The 22,666-nt window shown below is 45.1% G+C and overlaps 1 protein-coding gene across 4 annotated transcripts in view; it reads right to left on the bottom strand.

Moving 5' to 3' along the window:
- TBC1D23 (TBC1 domain family member 23) overlaps positions 1-22,666 on the bottom strand; it is a 656,146-nt gene that overhangs the window by 175,921 nt on the left and 457,559 nt on the right. For 2 of the 4 annotated variants that reach the window (XM_078657742.1, XM_078657743.1), the window contains exon 15: positions 7,144-7,188. The exons of the other annotated variants lie outside the window; for them this stretch is intronic. In XM_078657742.1, the coding sequence (XP_078513868.1) occupies positions 7,144-7,188 (45 nt within the window). The remainder of the gene's footprint in view (positions 1-7,143; positions 7,189-22,666) is intronic. 4 annotated transcript variants of the gene reach the window in all.

Here is a 22,666-nt window from a genome sequence, read left to right as displayed (position 1 = left end):
GTGATCTCTCACTAAAAACACAAGTGGGCCAGGTGGTCTCCAAGTGCTTTTTCCAACTTCGGAAAGTGCGACGACTTTTATCATCAGAAGCCATTACTCAGGTAGTAATCGCGACTGTGATCTCCCACCTGGATAACGCAAACTCTGTCTACCTGGGCCTACCGCTTTTCCTTCTGAAACGCCTCCAGATGGTACAGAATTATGCGACTAGACTGATTTTGAATCGACCTAGATGGCTACCTGCTTCTCCTCTACTGAGGCAACTCCACTGGCTCCCTGTGGCTCAGCGATGCACCTTCAAGACAGGCTGCATAATTTTTAAATCTCTCCACTGTAAGAGCCCAAAATTCATAGACAAACTAATCATCAAGTATGTCCCGTCGCGGAATTTGCGCTCTGCCCACCTGGGCCTCTTACAGACACCATCGTTCAGCCGTAAACGCTCTGGAGGCTGCAGATTCGGAACCTTGGCTCCCCGCCTGTGGAACACTTTCCCCTTGGAAATCCGGTCTTGTCTGGACTTGCTTACATTCAGGAAAACATTAAAAACCTGGCTCTACATCCAAGCATACAAAAGGAATCCCGGTTACCCCTTGTTCAAGCATGTCCTCTGTCTCTGTCAGCGTCAGGAAACCAATCGGTGTTAGCGCGCTTTATAAATCATTTATTAACATAACATAACATAACATGGTCTCTCCTGGAAACAAGATCCTTTACTCAGCTACTGGCTAGCTTAAAATCTGGCTCTCCATTCAATTACTCCCTATCTCTATCCCTTACAGGAGGGAATAGTCCCACCAGAATGGAAACATGCCATGGTTCTCCCCCTCTTAAAGAAGGCCAACGCTGACCCTTCTCAACCTGCCAACTTCTGACCGATCTTATTGCTTCCTGCCTTTTCTAAAATTCTGAAAAAACATGAAAATACCCAGTTATCCTCCTTTGTTGAGTCCTAGAACTTCCTACACATTTCTCAACCAGGTTTTAGAGCTGGGTTTTCTACTGATACTACTCTTAGGAGTCACTGAAATGCTACGACACTGGTGACACGGGGGCCCTTATTTTACTTGACCTGAGCGCTGCATTCAACACGGTGTCACACACTGTGTTGCTTAAAGCTTTACAATCCTTGAGTATTGAGGGCCTAGCGCTCCAATGGCTTGACTCCTTTCTTACCAACCATACGATTCAGGTTTTTTCCTCCACGGCCAGCTCGAAGCCCCCACTTATCCCCATATGTCCCTGGGCTCTGTACTGAGCCCTCTGTTGTTTAATGGTTATGTTCGCCCAATGGCAAATGTTGCCGAAGAGGCAGGGCTGTCCTTATTCTCCTACGCTCAGGTAATCTTTTCCCGCTCTGCAGCGAAGGAATCTGAATCATAGACTCTCCCGGCTGGTTTGAGGAAGATTGCGTCCTGGATGCCAGATAATTTACTCAAATTTAATGGAGAAAAAACTGAAGTTCTGTTCTTAGGGGAAAAAACAAGATCTTTGGGGTCCCCAGCACTGGCCCTTTGAAATGGGTGTTTTACCCTAGCCTGTTCATCAAGTGTGTAACTTAGGCTTTATCATCGACGATGAGTTATAAATGTAACATCAAGTCACGAAGGTGGCCTCAACCTGTTTCACCATTTTTAAATGGTTGAAGAAAATTCCTTGCAAGCTACCCTTCTCTACTCAGAGAACAGTAGTCCAGGCTCTTGTTACATCTAGGCTGGACTACGGTAATGTCCTATATCTGGGTTCAAACAAAGATGTGACACAAAGATTGCAGGTGGTGCAAAACACGGTTGCCAGACTGCTCTGCCAGGTTCCTAAGACTGCCTCTATCTCAGGCTTTCTTCGCGACCTTCACTGGCTAAAGGTGGAGAATCGTATCGTATCAAATTCAAAGCCTTGAGCTATATGTTCAAAATCAAAACTGGTTTAGCCCCTTAATATCTGCAATCCTTAGTTCAACCCTATATACCTTCACTCTCCCGCCGCTCCACTACTCAGTTTAAATTTACTGTTCCCAGAATCAGATTCATGTGCGGTCTATCCTTTACTTACCTAGGACCCTCCCTGTGGAATTATCTTCCCATTTCACTATGAAAAGAAACAGTTTATGGGAATTTTTGCAGATGTTTGAAAACTTGGCTGTTCAACTTGTAAGGTCTTTGCTCCTCCGTTTTTTCCTTACCAGGCTGGTGCCGAGAAATCCCTTGGGGTAGCTGTGCGCCTTACAAATTCAAATAACAGAACATAACAACATAACATAATAGTTTTTAAATTGAATAAATTGAAAGTGAAGCAAAATACTTCTATTGAAGCCAATTACGTCTTAATATTTCATGAAGCATGTTTCTTCCCTTTAAATTTCTCCTATTTAAAAGGCTGGCTGTATGTGTCTGCTATAAATACAGCACTGTGTCAACTGGCCACTGGCCACAAGATGCCTCCGGTTTGTAAATGTGAAACTTGGAAATGGGAGAACATTTAAATTATGAGTTTTATGGAATCCATATAAACATAAAGTTAACTCTTCAGTGTAGTTTTCTCACATTTCAAAGTGTCATCTTTCCAGACAGCAGACATGTTTCCCAGTGGCTGGTAGACACAGTGCCATATGTATCAGTGAAAAATACAGCCATTATTTTAAGTGGGTGAAATTTAAAGTTCAGAATTTTTTTCCATATTGGAACTTTTTTGCAAAACATATTCCTACACTTTAAATTTCCCCTATTTACAAAATTGATTGTATGTTTGTGCCATATATGTAAAAGTGCCACATATGGCAAAGGTTATGTCCTATGCCACAAGTACATACAATACAGGTTCTCAGTCACCCATACACATATAACTCATTCATATGCACACGTTAATACATCCCCAAAGACCACACTCTCACTATCAAACATTGCAGTACTGTCATTGTGGCCCCAGTCAAAGTATTTTGTTCAAACCAAAGTATCTGGCTCTGTGGACAGTAGGCTTAAAGTCAATGAAGCTGGGCGGGGTGATTCTTGGTAACAAAGCTGTGAATGGCTTGGCCTTCAGAGGCTCACAATGATTTTCACTGATCAGAAGTAGATTTTACTACAGAAAAGATTGGAGACCCCTGGCCTAAACTGGCACAAAGTTAGGGGATAACATAAAAATGTCCAAGACAAGAGTAACGTAGGCACTGAAAACTAGAGTGAACATTTCATTGTACTCACAATAGGAAAAGGTAGCAATGTAACATTTTGATCTAAGTGAACTTTCTTCAACCTACATGCCAAAGAAAGAAGGTGCTAAAGCAATTGATTACAGTTAGTACAATGATTAAAGGCAATATGTAACAAGCAGTTAGTTTTGTTAGGAAAACACCTCCAAATTTCAGCTGTATTAAAGAAACTTGGAATGTTCTATCAGCTACTTGTTATGACCTTAAGCATCGGCAACACCAACGGTCCGAGAAAGAGTTTCAACTGATCAAACTATTTACATTTTCTTTAATGTATTGTTTCCTATATGAATATGCTAGCTGGAGGAGAAATGGTTTACCTGCAGATGCTTTGTATATTGCTTATGTGCATTAACTCCTCAACGAAGTTGAAGATTCTCAGAAAATTCCAGATGATTAAACAATAGGACCTAACACCCAAACAAACTACAAGACAGCAATCTAATCATTACATTATGGCTGTATGAGATGGTGCTCAAAATTTGGTTAGAAGGGTATGGTTGTGTCTTATAGCTAATATTGTTCCAATAACCTATCCGAAAAAAGGGAGGGGCGCTCAGGTTAAAATGAATTGTGAGAAGAGAATTTTAAGAAATACATTGGACAATATAAGTCTGCTCAACCACGTGACGTGAGGGATCTCACTAGAAGATAGTGAAAAGCAAGGTCTCATCACAGACCTGCAGGTTTCATTATGAAACAGAGCCACAGTACAGTGCGCTAGTCATTGAGACACAATATTGTGAACTAAGGATGGCTAGCAAAATGTAAAGAAATGGCTGTCTAACTGGAATCAGTCTCCTTAGAAGTTTAAAGGGGACAGCCGACTATCCAGAAAATGGCCCTGTTGTACTTGACCTTAAGATGTCTTGGTTTCTCTTTCTTTTGAACACTGTAAAGTAATTATGCATTGGAAAATTATGTCTTTTTATTTGTTAGAAAGACAAGGAGCAACGATCTACCTTCAACAGATAGTTAACGTGAAGGGCAGAGAGTCTACAAATGTGGCAGTATCAGAAAATACAGGCCCATAAACTACCACCACAATAGAAAGTGTAAAACAGAGGTGAAAGATTCAACTGGCTCATTTATAAATACCTATATTGCATCCCATGCATGTATACAGGCACAGGTTTGCACTCCATATTTAATCAAATGCTATTGTCACAGTTGAGTGGTGTATAGAAGCAGTAAGGTGAAAGAAAATGGGGCAGCTAATGTATCAATGGGGAGAAATGACAGCTAGTAACTAAAACATGATGTATGATATGTTAGGTATTCTAATAAAAGTCAATGAGCTTGAAGCCTGGTAAGTGCAACTGAGATTTTCAGATGGTAAGACATTAGAGCTGTAGACGAAGGGTCACTTTATTACTGTACGAGAGAGAAAGCAGATAGAAAGAAAAGACGTCTGTCGATTGTTCATCAACATCTATTCAAGGTCAAAGGTGAAAATAAGATTTATTTTAGGTTTCAGGAAGTGAAGGAATGTTTTTCATCAAATCTTTAAGCGATTGCAAGAAGAGTCTGGGCAAATTAAATCCATAAAGAGCAATGATGACAACACATCTGCATGAGGTCAATCTGAGGTCAACATGGGACAAACGTGACTCACCGTCTGCCCTATATGAATTAAAACTCCCCATCAATTAGTTACTTAATTAAAACCATGATTACATATTTCAAAGTAGAGAAGGAATCATAATCAGAATTAGCGCATCATATATTGAGGGGCAAGCACAACTTTTACCACTAGGAGGTCTTTTGAAAATGAAAGGTATTAATGGATTAGTGTAGAACTTTGAATAAAAGTACTAAAATAAATAACTAAATACATGAAGAACAAGGCAATTTTTCATTGACATCAGTCACCTTTCATTTGCTATCAGCGCTTCCAGTTAATTGTCTCTTGGATAGTCACTACCTTACGAGATTCTGTCCCAAATAATTCCATTTCCTATATGCTGTTTTGTGAATGAACTATGTGCCATTCCACCTGAAACAGTGGACTCCTTGTTGAGACATTGTTTTTGCATCTATTATAAAGTGCATTGAATAGATATAGAGTACTAGCTAGCCAGAATTACTCTATACATGTAATGATCAATTATGAATCATTAATGGATTTGATTATTGATAAAATTGGAGTCAAATTCAACCAAGTTATGCTTTAAAAAGTTTTGCAGAAATATTTTTTAATATATTACACCAATTCACAAATAAACAGTGAATATGGAAATTAGACAAGCTAGGCCTAAAGTGGGAGGGGTATTCAGGTCTCCAATAAAGATCTGCACATACTGTGTGTAAAAATACATCATCTTCATAAAGAAGACGCCATCTCAAAACGAAGATGTGAAGAAATAAGGTAATTTCTGTGAGTGAGCCGAAAAATATTTTCTTTCATGGTAGTTGAGGGCCTTCAGTACAGCAGAGAAGGTGATGCATGAAATGTTAGTATAAGAATGAGTCTCCTTACCTATCCTATATCTATGCCAACGATTAACGGTATGAAAAACATCTCAGCAATCCTTTTAATGAGGATGAGATTTGAGGAAAGCCTAGTCAATGCACCGAAGTCTTTAAAATAAATTAAAGCAGGTCTGATAAATAGGATCGGAAACAAATTTTCTTTAGTAGCCTTGACAGATGAGGCGGCTATCATATGCACCATTTTCTGTTATTTTTCAGTCTGGTATGCTCACTTCTTGTAAAACGGGTGGGTGGGTTGGTAGATTCATGAGTGTTTAACAAAGATGCCTTGAATGGCCCACCCAACTTTCAAATCACCCTTTTGGATCTAAGGGGGACAGTTGAATACAATAATCTTGCCCCAAACTGCGGTCTGGTTTAAGGATTGAAATCCTGCCACCTTGATAGAGTGGTTTTAGACTTTGCCCCTTAAAACCAACAATTGTCCATTAATTTGTGCACTAAACAGTTTGACACAGAAAACAAAAGGTAATAGTTGCACTATTAAGAGTATGATGAAAGGAATACCTAAGTCTTCAACTGCCAAAACTAGAAATTTAGAAGACTAGATGGGGAGAAATAAAAGCACAAATGGAAGTTAGAAGTCACTCAGAAGAGGCCAGGCATCGAGAATATTTGAGGATGACTGCAAAATAAAGGCCCATCTAGATTTTGGCAAGCATGAAAATAAGGAGGCCATGTAAATGAAGGAGAATGATCCAGTTTCTTTTACACTATGGGGAGAGTTTGCTAAATTCAATGAAGAGCATATATTAATCCAATGTGGCATTGTGGTTACTCTGTGAGTCAGAAATGTTGGGGCACATAGAATGTGGTCTCATAAGTAAGACATTTTTTAGGAGAAAATATTAACACCTGTAAATGAATGTGAAACGCGTAAGCTACGAGGTCTCTGTACATTTGACAATTTTCAAGAAATATATATTTTAAAAGTACAATAGAGAAAATCTTTGCTTATTATTCTTTTTTAAAAAGTGAACACGTGATGCTCAACTAGTGTATGACATTTGTAAGAAGACATATTCTACATTAGAAAAGATATTTCAATACAAATGTGAACTTACGGGAATTAGCACCTGAAAATAAACTGGATTTGCACATTTTTAACTGAAAGGAATGTAAATGAATTGGCAAGTATCACATTCCATTGTGTTGTGTGATTTTCTAAAAAATAATCTGAATCGTTAGCAATCCAATTTTTCACGCAAGATATTCACTAGCATAGAATTGCTTATCCCTGGGCTTTCTGAGTTACTCTATTTTATTAAATTATCTCGTGTATGTTGTTTGGGCATTTCGAAAAACCATCAGTTGACTAGACAAGAAAATCTTCAAAACTATCTCGGATGATGTTGGTAAACCAATGCTTAGAAGCGATACAATGGTGAGCTTAACTACAGACAAATGTGCTTGAATCAGGCAGTGCCCCTACGGTGGCTTACCGCTCCATATTTGCTTTGTCTGGCCACGGGAGAGTCAATGACATTCTATACATCACATTGAGGCAGAAGGATAGAATACAATAAAAATGTAAGTACATCAAAATAGTCATGGAGCATACGAGTCTTAAGGAACATAAGATAACAAAATAATTAAATAAATAAATATCTGGTACAAAAAACAAAATAACACAACAAAAGAAAAAAAACAATCCTGGTCTTTAAATAAGGTAATGATGATGGAGTTTTTTTTCTTAGTTTTTCACTTGTTTTCCAGTAATCAACCAAGCTATCCCTTTGGTCTGTTAGTGTTAAGTAATTCACCAATCAAGGCATTAACAAATGTCATAAAAGCTTCTGGAGTAAAAAAAGAAGAATGAACTCCAAGCAGGGAATCTAAGTATATGCTTAGATTCAGATTTCATTAAGTAGAATTGTCAAATATCTTTACACTTACAAACACTGTTTGACAGATTTCTCTAAACCGATAAAACGATTTTGAATCTGATCTCTTTTGATCCTCTGGACCAAGTCTGGTGTCATTCCATCCCGTGTCTTCCACATTGCTGCTAGCCAAAAATGCCAGTGAGCATTGAAGTGAAATGGTGGGTGTTGCCACTTCACACTTACCCACTATTCGACCAATTTGCACAGATAATTCCTAAACCACCGTAACACTGCCTTTTGTTGGACAGAAGTGGGGAGCAGTGGGAATGGGAACATTTTGTCCAGATTTGTCAAATCATGAAAAAGTTATCAATGAAACAAACAAAACTTTTTTTATATACAAACTAATGGTCTGAACAGAACTACATAGATCATATTGTGGCTCTAATTAAATATGCACGAATTTGCGAATATATGTATGCATCACTGAAAAAATGTTAAAGGTAAGTTAATGTTTTTATTCAGAAGATACACTACTGTGCACTTAAAATAAAAAAGGAACCTCCTCTAAAACTACAATTGGAGGGATGTTACGGATATCATCTAAAACTTAAATACTGAAATTCATCAGCTATGAATGGTAAGCATCTGTAATCTCCTAATGCATCCCTCATGCCATGAAACATGACGTTATAAATAACAAACAGCGATTTTACTTATTGCATCCACTTGTCTTGCAGAATGTCTTGTGAACGTGCATTAGAACGGTTGTATGTATTACTACGTATTCCGTTGCAACGCATGCCTTTTCCACGCATGCGTTACAACGGAATTCGTTTTCCCCGCATCACCTTAACCACGTCGCTCATACGTCGCAAAGAAGAAGCAGAAGTTTATTCCAGCTTCCTCTCTAACGACGCTGATTTCTTCGGCACGGCAGGTTCGTTTTTTTATGGGGGGGGAGACCCCCCCAACCCCCCTTTTTTAATCCTACGCTTTTTTATTTTATTTTCCCGACCGGAATGATTATTGCGTGGTAAAGACGATCATGGAAGGCATACGCGTGGAAAAGACGTTACGTGGTAAGTGCCCCGTAGTAAACGTTACGCGTAGTAATGCCTTCGTTGTTAATGATGTTTCCCCATTAGAACATGTGACTGTTTGTTCCGTGTATCTCAAACGATCGCTCATCTCAGGTTTGCACGTGCAAACAGTCAGTAGTCCATTCATAGAGGAGTGCAGTTCTCTCCTTGAGGTATGCGGGCTAGAAAGGCTGGTCAAATAACGAAGTGCACGGGATGAGATACAGGTTTATGTTAGTGGTGTGTCATTTGCTAGAAGATTGGGAGCTAATGGAATCTTTGTGGAGTTTGAACGTGCGTCTGAAATTTATTTAGGAGGCCTAATTAGAGAGTGTTTGTGACTATTACTTCTCTGCCCAGAACTATCTTCATTCTCGTCCACCAAAGGCGGAGTCACAGGAACAGCTTCGAAAAATAGTCAACTAATTAGTGACACCTCCCCCATCTCCAAGGGATGTGATTCTCCGTGTAAAGGCTTATTGTGTGAAGTTATCCATTATGTTTTTACCCCTAGAAGAATAAGAATGAAACACCCTTTAGGGCTAAGGATCACAGTAATCTGCTGATAAATGGAGAGACATTTTGGAATACAACATTGGGAGCTGCATCTTGCTTCCATTAGGAAAGTGCAGGAAGCGTCAACTCCCCAAACCAAGGGCAATGAAAGACAGGGGAATGTCTCATGTAGCATAGGAATGCAGGAAAGGATCAAGTTACTTATCTTCGTTAATGCCTATATGGGAGAGGATGTAGCCTTACGGATACATCGGTCGACCTCGAAGCTGGGGAACCGGGTTTGAGTCTCGGCAACTACGCTCAACATCCTGTGATTCTGGGAAAATTACTTAATCTCCCCGTGCCTAACAAAAGTGAATGTGTCCTTGTGTAATGAAACTGGTGCGCATGTAAAGAGCCCTGATACCCGATGTCTCGTGTCTAGTTCGTGCTATATAAAACTCTAAAAAAGAGAAAAAATACCTGATTTTGGTAAAGATTATCTAGCTGCAGATTCAAGAGCAGTACCTTTGCGTACCAGAAGGTGGCGCCGATGGCTCCACAGAGGTGTCATCCACGCTGAAGTGATGTTCATGGCGCCTATATAAGCACCGCCCCAGCGTAGTGACAAACGCTTCTTTACAAGATCAGATACGAAAGCAATACTGCTCTGCAGGAGGATCTGTTAACTGTGCTCAGACTAAAAAGTCCTGGAGGACCAAATAGGCAAAGTGCCTTTTCACGATGGACCGGAGCGTCAAGGCAGTGATAAAAGTGTGCAAGGTTGTCCACTTCGCAGCCTGACAGATTGTCTAGGATGGGGCCTCTGCAAGCCAATTCACTGGTCCCAGCTTTGGCTCTGGTGAAATGAGCTCATCAGTCCTCACAGGGTTGCTTCTTGGTCAATGCGAGGCAAATCTCAATACAGAGTATAATCCACCTGGAAATAAATACAAATACAAATAATGTTATTTGTAAAGCACATGGTTACTTCACCTGAAGTGTACCAGTGCTAGAAAATTGCTGATGGTTATTTTCTGCACTGCTTTCCCCTTCTTTGCTCCAGTGACTCCAACAAAGAGCTGACCATTCACCCAGTGTTCTTTGGTGCGATACATGTAGAACGTCAATGCTCTTTTCAAGTCCAGGCGATTGAATCCCTCCCCTTCTTGGAGGAGTGAGGATGAGCAAAGAAGTTTGGTAGTGTGATGCTTTGGCTGACGTGGAAAGGTGTCACAACCTTCTGCAAAAAAGAGGCATGGGTGCGGAGAACCAGTTTGTGTGGGAAGAAGAGCTCGCTGACCCTCTTGGCCGAAGGATAGCTACAAAGAAGCCTTTGATTGTCAGACGTTTTACAGGACAGCTATGTGTGGGTTCCCATTTGGGCATAAAGAAAGGGTTTTTTTTAAGGGGGGGGGGCATGTTGAAGACCTTTCAGAAAACATGTCACAATGGGTGACTTGAACAGGGTAGGCTGTTCTGGTTACTGTAAAAAAGCAGAGCTGGCCTCACAGTAACCTTTAACTGTGGCCATAGCAATGCCTCGCCGGGCTAACGACAAATCAAACAAAATCACTTTGCACAAAGGTGCAGAAGGAGAGTTAACGTGTTTTTCAATGCACCAATCCATGATCTAGTCCCAACGACAGCTGTATAACGACTTTGTCGATGAACAACTGGTTGCCAAGATGACCTCACAGACTTTCTGGAGGTAGATCGAAGAGACTCAGCAGCTGCAGCCTAATGTCCATGCATAAAAACGAAGTGTGCACAAGCTCTGGTGCAGAACGATGCCCAGTTGCAGCAAGAGGAGATCTTCCTGAAGGGGCAGCTTGATCGGTGGACCCATGCTCATGAGTTCTGGATACCATACTCTCCATGCCCAATGAGGAGCCACTAGTATGACTTGGGCTCAGTCTGTCCTGATCATTTTCAGCATTCCAGGCAGGCTGGGTGGTTGCTAGAAGCGTAAAGGAGTCGCAAGCCATACTTGAGATGAAATATATCTCAGAGAAAGTCTCGCCTTGGAAAGGTCAATGCGCAGAAGCGCTGACATTGCTCATTCTCGGCGGTGGCAAAAAGATCTAACCAAGGGAATCACCAGTCACAGAAAAGATCCTGCTCTACCTTCGGATGAGACGCCAGTCGTGATCCACAAGGCATGGATTGTGGAGTTTATCCACCCTGGCGTTAAGAGATCCCACCAGGTACTGTATAACCAGGAAAATGTCCTGATGTTCAAGCAACATCCAGGAGGTGCAGGGCTTCCTGGCACAGGGTCCAGGACCCCACTCCGCCTCGGTTGTTGCAGATCTACATGGGGATGGTGTTCTCCGGGAACACTTGAACCACCTTACCCTTTGTGGACGGAAAAAAAGCTTTCAATGCCAAGTGAATTACTCAAATCCAACATGTTAATGCGGAATCGAGAATTCACCGGTGACCAAAGTCCTCTGATCTCCACCTCTACCAAATGGCTACCCAACCCAGAAGCAACACATCTGTCACCAATGTGACATCGGGGTGGGAGAGAGGTCACTCGCAGACTCAACAGCAGTCCATTAGCCACCATTGTATATCTGGACTAGGTCGGAGACATTCCCCTGATGCTGGCCACTGAGACTTCAGGGCCCACACAGGCCAGTGAGCATACATTAGCAGCAGGATACAAGAGGCCAGGAAAACCAGAAGCCTCAGAGTCTATCTCACTGAAATCCTGGATAGAGGCTCAAATAAATTAATCAAAGTCTGAAAATCCTGGACTCGCCACTCTGGAGCATTGTGCGGAACTGCACGGTGTCCAGAATTGCTCTAATGAAAAGGAGCATCGTAGAGGGAGTCAGGTGTGACTTTGGCACATTTTTAGTGAACACAGTGAGCCCGAGCGAACGCAGGAGGTTCGCTGTAGTCTGGATGTGGTCCACAGCTGCTTGATACAAGCCTGCCTTCAATAGCCAGTCGTCAAGGTAGGGGGAAGACTGCAACCCCTGACCTCGCCAGATGGGCTGCAACCACTGCCATCACTTTCGTGAACACTCGAAGGGCCCAGATAAGGCCAAAGTGGAACGCAGCACACGGAAAGGGCTTGTGAACCACAGTGGACTGTGGGCCTAGCACACCAGGTATATGGAAATATGTGTCCTGAAAGTCAAGCACCATCATCCAGGATCCAGGGCACACAATACTTGAGGCAATGTGAGCATTTTGAATCTCTTCAAGATCAGGAAGTGGCTTTGGTTGCAAATCTAGTATAGAGTAAAGGCCTCTGTCCTTCAGCGGGAATAGCAATCATGACCTACTTCCAATGTCAGCAGCCTCTCAATGGCTCCTCTGGCCAGAAGAGACGGCACTTCCAGTTACAGCAGGGAGAGATGGTCCTCGGTCAGTCAGTCTGAGGGCGGTGGCATATGCAGTGGGGTTTCCGGGACCAGAGGGGAGTAACCTCACTGGACAATTTGGAGCACCCAGTTGTCTGCCGCTATGGCTTGCTAGTGGGACAGGTGGTGCCTGATCCTGCTGACAACTGATTGCCCATGATGTCGCAAGGGTACATTAAAGGGGTTTGGAGGCGTCAACTGCCAGTGGTGGCAGACTAGGCAGATCTCTGCCATTGGGTCCCACAAGGCTTGTGGAAGCTGTGTCTTTGATCACAAACAGACTGGGGAGTCTGCTGTGTTAAAATGGACGCAGCTGGTAGTCCCTTCTTTCACCATGTAAGGAGCGAAAGAAAGAGTATGGGTGGTATGTGGCCATGGCGAGTCCCAATAACTGGGCGGTGGCCCTCCGGTTCTTGCAGCACTTGACCACTAAATCAGTGTTGTTGTCAAACAGAAAAGTGCCATAGAAGGGCATGTCTATGAGGAATGCCTGTACATCCCCGAAAAGCCGGTTGACCTCAGCCAGGCATGGCAACAAAGCAAGTCTGTCACGTCTTAAGCTTACCTTAAATGTTGCTGTATCCCTGCCTTCGGCAATAGCCTGGGTCAATCCGAGACAATGGGCAGCACATGTGCAACCAGGTCCCACATTGTGTGTGTGTATACTAGCCCAAGAAGCACTGCAGTGCAAGGCTGATGGAAGAGAAAATCCTTTTACCAATGGTATCCACTTCTTGGATTCCCTGTTTGGTGGCGTGGTAAGGAACGTGCCAGGGTTAACTTTGAACATTTAGGCCTGCATCACACGTTTCTGGGGTTGGGGTGCTGGGTTAGCAAAGGTGGATCCCCAGGAGCTGGCAGAAGGGGAATCAGCCTGTGCACAGGAGTGCTGGTGCAGGGCTTGACCCAGGCCCTGAGCAGGGTATCAGTTGAGGGCTTCAGAGAAAGAGGAGTCTTGTGTGGGATGCCCTGGGTTGAAGCAACTCCGTCAAAACATTGGTCTTTACCTTTACTGAGGGCAGTGTAAGGTCAAGGAACTCAGCCGCCCTCTGCATCACAATGGCAAAGAAGCCCCTTCCTCTGCAGCCACACTAGGATAGGAGTAGAGACCAGGCCAGTGTCTGACGAGGTGTCCAGGCTACTAGCATCAGCCAGTTCCTCATACCAGTTATGCTCGGTAAACGATTCCTCAGGGGGGTCAGGATAACAATAAGGATACTCTGATCCACCCCAGGCAAAAAACCTAACAGGGTCGGTTACAAAAAGGAGGCACTGTCTCCAACACAAAGGGTCCTGGTTTGGTTGGTAGCTGTGTCAACGTTGGACCATGCTAGTCCGGCTCCTTATTCTTGTCTGGAATAAGTATGGGGTCAGTGGCGTTGGGGATGGACCCACAAGACCAAATGCTAGTGAAGGTCGTAGATTTGCAGCCAGAGTCATTTCATATCCAAGAACGGATCCAAAGGGCCTGGCTGGATCCGAGGGCGAACCAGCCAGCGGAATCCCAGTAGAGACACCTTCCAAACCCATGATGCCCGAAGGCGATACAGAGGATCGATTCACACAAACGTGAGATGCATTGCCTCAGAATTCTTACAGTTGGGCGAGGGTCATTCTGACTCCAAGAAATTCAGGGAAGCTCAGAGCAGACCAAGGCTCTGGCTCCATTGGATAAGTGTGGGAGCGCAGCTTAGACTTGTTGCATCGTTTCCAAGCCTTGTCCGATGATCAGGACTAGAGCAGTGAAGTTGAAGAAAGCTTCAACTTCTTTTTCTTCTTGTGTGACATACCTGACAACAGTTTGGCTAACGAAGATAATCTAAGGCACAGAACCTTCCACATGACCGGGACCTGGAGCAGCACAGAGTTGTCTGTTGTCGAGTGACCAGGAGCTTTAATGCTCTTTCCCGGACTGCTTTCGGGTTCATTGCACAGCAGTCAGAGCAGGCCTTGGGGAAGTTTTCCAGCTCCATGCACCATTAACAAACCAAGTGGGGGTCTGTCACAGGCAGACATCTTCCTATGGCAGGCTCCATGGAGCTAAAAACCCACAGGTTTCTCATGGGACATTCCTAAGGCACATCGGGAGCAAAATCTTAAAAAAGGGTAGTCAGAAAGTCGAAAAAAAGGAGTCAAAAAATGACTGAGGATTCTCTTCCGGATTCATGCTGATGGCAATGAAAGAAAGGAAATCATGTCAGCCACCTAGGGTGATGCATATATAGGCACCACAAACTCATGTGCCAACCACGCCGGAAGGGACAATGCAGTTCCGTGCCTCCTTCTGAAGCACAGAGGTACTGTACTGCTCAAGCTTTTCAAGATCCAGTCGAACGCCTGGGGTATTCTGCAAGGTAATAAATCTGCGGCTAGAAGTCAATCAGATTACCCTGCACTTTACAAGGCAACAAATCCATCAGGAAGAAGTGTGTGCCCCAACAGAGAACAGTGAATGTCCACAACAGGCAGTAAGAGAAGTTTAAGGTATTGTGCAACTTAGAAATAACGCAGCACAATTAAAGGGAACATAACAGGCTTCTCAGAAGATCTCAGTAATAATACAATCACAAAAAACATTTATTAACAGACAAATACAACTGTGTAAGAAAGACAGGAACAAACTTACCGTTTTTAACAATACAAAAATGTCAGCATCTATTTTGAATTAGGACATAAAACAGGCAGCTGTGAGAAGCTGCCCACCAACCATGTAACTCTCTTTGTGCATATCTATGAAAGACTGGAAGAACCATGAATTTTCAGAACTAAGTATCTGGGCATGAAAAAAAGGAGCTGCTAAGGTTATGGACTGGAATAGTTACTCAACTGAAACTTGGCAATATGTTGCAGTGAAAGGGTTAGATATATATAATGTTTGCCACAGCCAGTGCAAAGTACCATAGAACACAGCATACCTTTGAATTGGATGCTAACAATAAGAAAACATCATTTTGATTATGGCCGTGGCCAATAGCATTTCTCCTGGTCCAGCTTGAGGGCACTTGGATATGAAATTATACCAATAATTGCATTAGTGAAAATATGGCAATGAAGAATGGATGAATCAAATTCTCAAACACGAATGTAATACACACTTTTTCTTCCCAGAGTTGTATTCACTGTTGAGTTATATTTTTAGGTGCCATACTCTATCGAGTTCACCTCAAAATAGTTCTAGTTTATCTGCTCACAGAACTATGAAAATTATAGAACAAAGCCCTGATGAAGGGTTCACCCTGAAACACTTTAGGGTACAGTGGCACATTTGTGATTATATGCATGTTCAACCACTCGAATTAATAGAACGATGAAGCATAATAGGGAACAAAATTGTAATTTTATCATATTGAAAGGAATACTGTGCTAATACGAAAACTCAGCTGTGCACCAAGAGACACAGGTCTGCATCGAAATGTGCTTTTAAATAAAAAAAATCAAATAGAACCACGTAATTAAATCAAAAACACAGAATCAGACGGTGGGCCTTAAGCATGAGATCTATGGATTGTTGTATGGCTTTCTGGGAACAGACCCACTCAAGGCAATCGTTGGTATTAAAATTCTCTACACTGCTTACTAAACTGTGCTATCATATCGTAAAAAGTTTTTAGGGCTAACCATGTTTTTTCTTTAGTGAAGTAGACAATCATGCAATGGACTGCTCCCTTTGTTTTTCATTTTGTTCGCCATCAGCACTCTGCTGTGATGACTGGAATACATCAAATGTATCACTTTCCCAGCAAGAATGAGTTGCTAGTGCCCTAGCCAGCAAGCTAATGCTTAGGGCCAGGCTATACACCTTTTTAGGTCTCGTCCTAGGCAACGCGCATGCGTTGCATAGGAGGAGACCTAATGCCATCGGCAAAGCTTTTTAGGCAAAGAAGTGCACGCGTTGCATTGCTTGCAATGCAACGCGTACACATCTTGGCGATTTCTTTTCGGGAGCGAGCGGCGCCATATGGTCGCACGCTCCCAAAAGGATACCGCCCATGCCCCCTCCCCCTGCTGCCACTTTTTCGGGACGACAAAGCGGCAGGAGCGTCTTGGTCTCTGGGGGCAACTCCTGCAATCCCGGGCAATCCCCACTCACCAGTTGGTTGCGCGGCTCCAGCAGCAGGAGGTGGGCTCTGAGAGGGGGGTGGAGCTTCTCTCTCTGGCTAGGGTTGTGTAGCAGCATCATCAAAACCCCTGACCGCCCATTTGGGGAAACTGCAGAGTGCTGTCCCGAGGTCGCCTGCAGCAGTGCTCGGATCCACCGCCACCAGGTGCTCACAGCTCCCCCAGCACGCCACTGCCTGTGCCTCTCTCCGTTGCACTTCCTTACTCCTCGTTGTGCACTGCAGGTATGGGGGCCCAGCTCTCTATCGACGCGTGTCTGCAACCAGCTCTACTGTGGGGGAAGTGTAGCCGGCAGACACCGGGCATCCCTTAGGGGGCACTCCTCAGGCCGCGGGCACCATTTTGACAGACCTCACAACTCCTTCACAATGGCCTGTTCTCCGGCGATACTTTCATGTCCCCTCGTTCGGCCACAGGATCACACGGTCCCAGTGCTCCACCACCCCGGACCCTCAATTTGGCCCCACTATACTCTGCTGGCAGCTTCTAGTTGGCCCTTGGGAGCCGGGGCTCAGACCGCTAGCGCCATCTTGGCTAACCTCGCGGGTCCTCTGTCCAGCATGGTTTTGCTGCGAGGACGTGTCTTTGCGCCCCGTTCGTCACCCCTGGCCATGCCCCTGTCCTTCAGAGGTCCGAGGGTGGGCGATTCATGCACATTTTAAACTGGACATGGCAGCGCCAGGGGAATTAGATGGGTTTCTTTTCATTGATTTGCATCAGTAACTAAACATAGTGAAAAAGCTGTGGTGGCTTGTTTTAGAGAAATTGAATTTTGGCGGTTGTTCTCATTTTTGCCCTATATTACCTTCAGAACATTCAAGTCACCTCCGGCTATGCTGAAATTCCATAGGTCAGCAGAGGAATCGTCCTCACAGAGCAAAGGGGGTGTCTGCACAGCGCTGCATCAAAAGAACCATCAGATGAGCATACTTTGAGTGCGAACTCCCCACCCTCCCTTCGGCTTCCTGCCAGATTCTCACACCTGCAATTCCCCATGCTGCGGACGACACGACACCCCAGCTCAATTACACAGCACAATTAGTGTCTCTATAAATCTGCATGCCACCTTCCACATATTAAAGGCTACATACTGTGGGTGAATGTCCCCGCCCCTAAACCGCGCACACACTGAATGAGGCACCGACAACCGTTGTATTAGCCTGGAATTAAGGTAAATGTGCAGGTGGTGTCTGCGGGAGAGGACTGTACTGTTTATCACATGAAGCTGGCCAGTGTTTGGATTCACTGTGGAATTACTAGACTTTATTAGCGGCGGTTCCACTATTCTCTTTAGAGGGGTGTCCAATGCCGGTCTGGGAAGGCTAGACCCATTCCACAATTTCAGTCTGACCAATGTCCATATAAATGTTAAACTGCCACAGTGGGTGAAAATATTGTATTTTTTGTAAATGGATTTTTTTTAAACATAGGATGCAATTTGACTTTCTAACTGTAAATTAAAGCCTACATAGCCCGTAAATGTATCTTAGCTCCCAGGCGCTGACAATGAATGCCTCACAAGTTAATGATGCGCTTTATACAGCGCATTCTGCCGTTCCTGTGACCTTAAAGCACTTTATAAATATTTTACAAATAAATATGATGCCCCAAATCTCTCCTTTCCCTCCACTGCTGGATTTAGAAAAATGGATCATAAGAAGGAAAACAAGCATTCGCATAGGCAATAGGTCTCGCCTTTGGGACCTTATAAATCTTTAGCCATGCAACAGTTGATGTTGTTGCACCAAGGATATTGTGCTGCGTAACTAAATACTTATCAGGTCCCAAAGGCGAGACCTATTGGTTATGCCAATGCTTGTTATTGAATGTCTAAGGGGGAAGATCCCTGCTCCTATTAGTAAAACGTCCCTCCAGCCTCCATAACTGGGATTCCTGCCCTTACTTTGTGGGCGCCATGCATAACGTTGGGGGGGCTGGGGGAGAGATGAACAAGTTACTTACCTTCGGTAACGGTATATATGTAAGAAACATAGGTTACTTATAGATTCCTTACCTTAGCATTACCCCCTGGTGTCAGACTTGATCCGCAAAGTTTTCGTCAGCTGTACTTCTGCGCGTCGGAAGGCGGAGTTGGTCGATTTCGCGTTCGTAGTTGGTGTTGTGGTCGCCGGGATGACGCCGCGGTAGCTACATAGACGCCGCCCTCGCTCGCGGACGTCAGTTCTGTACACGACTTTCCACGCCAGAAGCGCAGAGCCCTGCAAGTCACCGATCACTGGTGCACAAAACTAGGGCCCTGAAAGGAAGTCCTTAGCCCTAGAAGTCAGTTTGCATAATGGGGAGGATGTGTGGCGCGGTAAAAAATCTATAACTAACCTATGTTTCTTACAGATATATCGTTACCGAAAGTAAGTAACTTGTTCATATGAAAGAAACAGTTAGTTGCAGATTCCTTACCTTAGAATAGATACCCCAGCAATACCAACCCGGAGGCGGGTCTGCGAACTAAGTTCACACCAGAAAGTTCTGGAGAACAGAACGGCAAAATAAGCCGTCTCTCCGGACTTGGCTGTCCAGGCAGTAGTCTTTGGTGAACGTGTACAGCGAGGCCCAAGTAGCTGCCTGACAGATGTCATTAAGGGGGACTCACCGTCCCAAAGCAGTGGTGGCTGCCGTAGCCCTGGTGGAATGGGCGAGCATTCCCACTGGAAGCTCCTTCTTTGCCAAAGAATAGCAAGCTTTGATGGTCCGTTTGTGCAAGGTCCAACCTTTCTTAGCACCCCTTAACCAACAAAGAGCTGGTCATCCACCCGGAATTGTTTGGTGCGATCCAAGTAGAAGGCAAGCTCACTTTTTGGATCCAGACGGTGGAGCCTCTCTTCCTCGTTTGAAGGATGCCGAAAGAAGGTGGGCAAAGTGATGGTTTGGTCAATGTAGAAAGAAGTAACCACCTTGGGAAGAAAGGACAGTCTAGTTCTGAGGACGACCTTGTCCGGATGGACTGCCAGAAAAGGAGGCTTGGAAGAAAGAGCATATAGCTCACTCACCCTGCGCGCAATGAATGGTGATGACCACCAGAAAGGCAATTTTCAAAGTAAGACGCCTGAGCGGACAGTTATGTAGCGGCTTAAAGTGTGCGCACATAAGATATGTGAGAACCAAGTTCAAGTCCTCCTGGGGCATTACAAAGGGAACAGGATTAAAAAGTTGAGTAATTCCCCTAAGGAAACGATTTACAACAGGGGACTTGAAAAGAGAAGGCTGATCAGGAAGCCCAACAGGGGACTTGAAAAAAGAAGGCTGATTAGGAAGCCTAAGAAAGGCTGAAATGGCTGCGAGGTAAGCCCTTTAAAGTGCTCATAGCAGAGCCCTGCTGGGCCAAAGAAAGGAGGAACAAGAGAACCTCAGAAAGAGGGGCGGAAAGGGGTTCCATAGCCTTAGCTGTGCACCATGCCACAAATGTGTTCCAGCAGCAGGCATTTAGTATCTTAGTGGAGGGACGCCTGGCTGCCAAGATAACAACACAAACTTCGGGAAGGCAGGTCAAACGACGTCAACTGTCACCACTCAATCCCCACGCAAGGAGGTGGAGGTTGGACAGGTATGGGTCGAGGACCGCCCCCTGCTGCTGCAACAGAAGATCCTTTGGAAGAGGGAGTCTGATCGGAGGATCAATAGCCATGTGTAGCAGCTCGGGATACCAGACTCTTCGTGCCCAATCCCGAAACAAAAGAATGACTTGGGCCCGGTCGCTCTTGATCTTCTTCAGCACTCTGGGCAGACGTGGTATAGGCGGAAAGGCGTATAGAAGACAGCAACTTCACTCGCGACAAAAGCGTCGCCTAGCGAGTGCCGCCTTAGAAATCCCAATGCGCAGAATTGCTGACATTGCACGTTCTCTTCTGTTGCGAATAGATCTAACCAAGGCTCTCCCCACTTGCGAAAGAGACCTTGGGATCACCTCCAAGTGAAGACACCATCATGCACCTGCGGCTGAGTTTGTGTGCCCCTGCATTCAGGAAACCTTCCAGGTGTTGAACTACCAGGGAAATGCCCTGATGTTCCACCCATGTCCAGAGGAGGAGGGCCTCGTGACATAGGGTCCACGACCCCACTCTGCGTTGTTTGTTGCAGTACCACATGGCGGTGGTTTGTCCGTGAACACCTGCACTACTCTTTCCAGGACAGAGGGAAGGAATGCTTTGACTGCAAGATGAATAGCCCGAAGCTCCAGAAGGTTGATGTGGAGCCCAGACTCCGCCGGAAACCAGAGGCCTCTGATCTCCGCCTCCCCCATGTGGCCGCCCCATCCCAGAAGGAGAACCCCAGCTAATGCAGGAGGTCAGCTGTAGTCAGGAGGTGGGAGACGACAGCCTGGGGCGAGCCTGCCAACAACAGCCAGTAGACGAGATAGGGAAAGACTGGAACCACTGATCTGCGCAGATGAGCTGCGACCACCGCTATCACTTTCGTGAACACGGGAGGGGGGCTGGTAAGGCCAAAGGGGAGCACAGTAAACAAAGTGCTCGTGGCCTACCGTGAACCGCAGGTAACGCGGGTGGGCAGGCAGGACTGGGATGTAAAAAAATAAGCATCCTGCAAGTCCAGCGCTACCATTCAGTCTCCAGGGTCTAGGGCAGACAAGACCTGAGCTAGCGTCAACATTTTGAACTTCTCCTTCCGGAGGAATCAGTTGACATTTCTCCGGAAGATACAAGATAGGACGCAGGCCTTTGTCCTTCTTGGACACCAGAAAGTAGTGGGAATAGCAACCAAAACCTACTTCTGGGAGAGGAATTCGCTTGATGGACCCCTTGGCCAAGAGTGCCGAAACTTCCTGTTGGAGAAGGGCCTGATGATCCTCTGACATGCGATGGTACCGAGGTGTCATGGCTGGAGGGGTAGTCTAGAGAGGGAGGGAGTAGCCCCTTTGGACTATTTGCAAAACCCACCTGTCCGACGTGATGATGCACCAGTGGGGGAGGTGATGGCGAATCATGCGACCCACTGGCGATAGGTGGCCCAGAGAGGTCGGACTGGGAGGGTTTGGAGGCTGTTGCAGAGGGGGCTGTGGTGGACTGGCCTGCCCGCTGGCCCCCAGATCCACAGCGGTGGTTGCCACGTCCCCGGCCACGCAGGGGCTGAACAGCTTGCGCTGGTCAGTGGCTCTGGGCGGGACGTGGCGGGGCACCCCTTCGTAGACACGAAAAGGGCGAAAAGCAGACTGCGCAGGGCAGGTGGTGGAGAGGCCCTAGGACCTGGCCTTAGCCCGAGAGTCCTTAAAGTGCTCTAGCGCGTTGTCTGCTTTGTCACCAAATAGGCGACGGCCATCAAAGGACATGTCCAGAAGAGTGGATTGGACATCCCCTGAAAAACCAGTCAACCTCAACCAGGCCTAGCGTCGAAGAGCTACAGACATGAAAATCGTCCTGCCTAGTGAGTAGGCAGTATCTAGCCCACAGTGGATGGTAAACTTCTCTGCGTCTCTCGCTTCGGCAACTGCCCGAGAGAGTACGGCCCAGGCCTCCTCCGGGCACTGAGGCAGCACTGAGCAACCGTATCCCACACGGAGTGGGTGTAACAGCCCAACAGACATGCAGTGTTTACCGACTGAAGTCCCAAGCTGGAGGAAGAAAACATCTTCCCAAGATGGTCCAGTTTTTTGGATTCCCTATCAGGTGGAGAGGTAGGCAATGCGCCTTTGGACGTCGCGGCTTGGACCACCAAGCTCTCAGGGGTGGAGTGTTGGGAGAGGAAAGTGGGCCATACTACAAACTATTTCGCTCCTGTAGATTATGTATTTTGAAGTTGTGGCCAAAAACCAAACTCTTCAAAATCAGTTTCCAGTTGGAACTAATGTGACCAGTGACTGCAAAGGATTCCCGCTGGTTTTTTGATTGCCCTCTTCATTGGAAAATCTTAACAGTGACAGATTTCCTTGCTCATAACCTGAGCCATTTTGCAGGAGAAAAGCTTGAGCAAAAGACCAGAGAGCTAAGAACTCCCAAAGATCCAAACATAGACCAGAACCAAGTCTCACAGGATGTAATTGACCCTATGGCCAATGGTATAAAGTTACTAGTACTGATCTCTTAATTGGAGTAC

This window comes from Lissotriton helveticus, chromosome 8, assembly GCF_964261635.1.
Source record: "Lissotriton helveticus chromosome 8, aLisHel1.1, whole genome shotgun sequence".
In the NCBI taxonomy this organism is placed as follows: Eukaryota; Metazoa; Chordata; class Amphibia; order Caudata; family Salamandridae; genus Lissotriton; species Lissotriton helveticus.
Note: the sequence above shows the minus strand (reverse complement) of the source record. Positions and strands in the feature narration are given on the sequence as shown.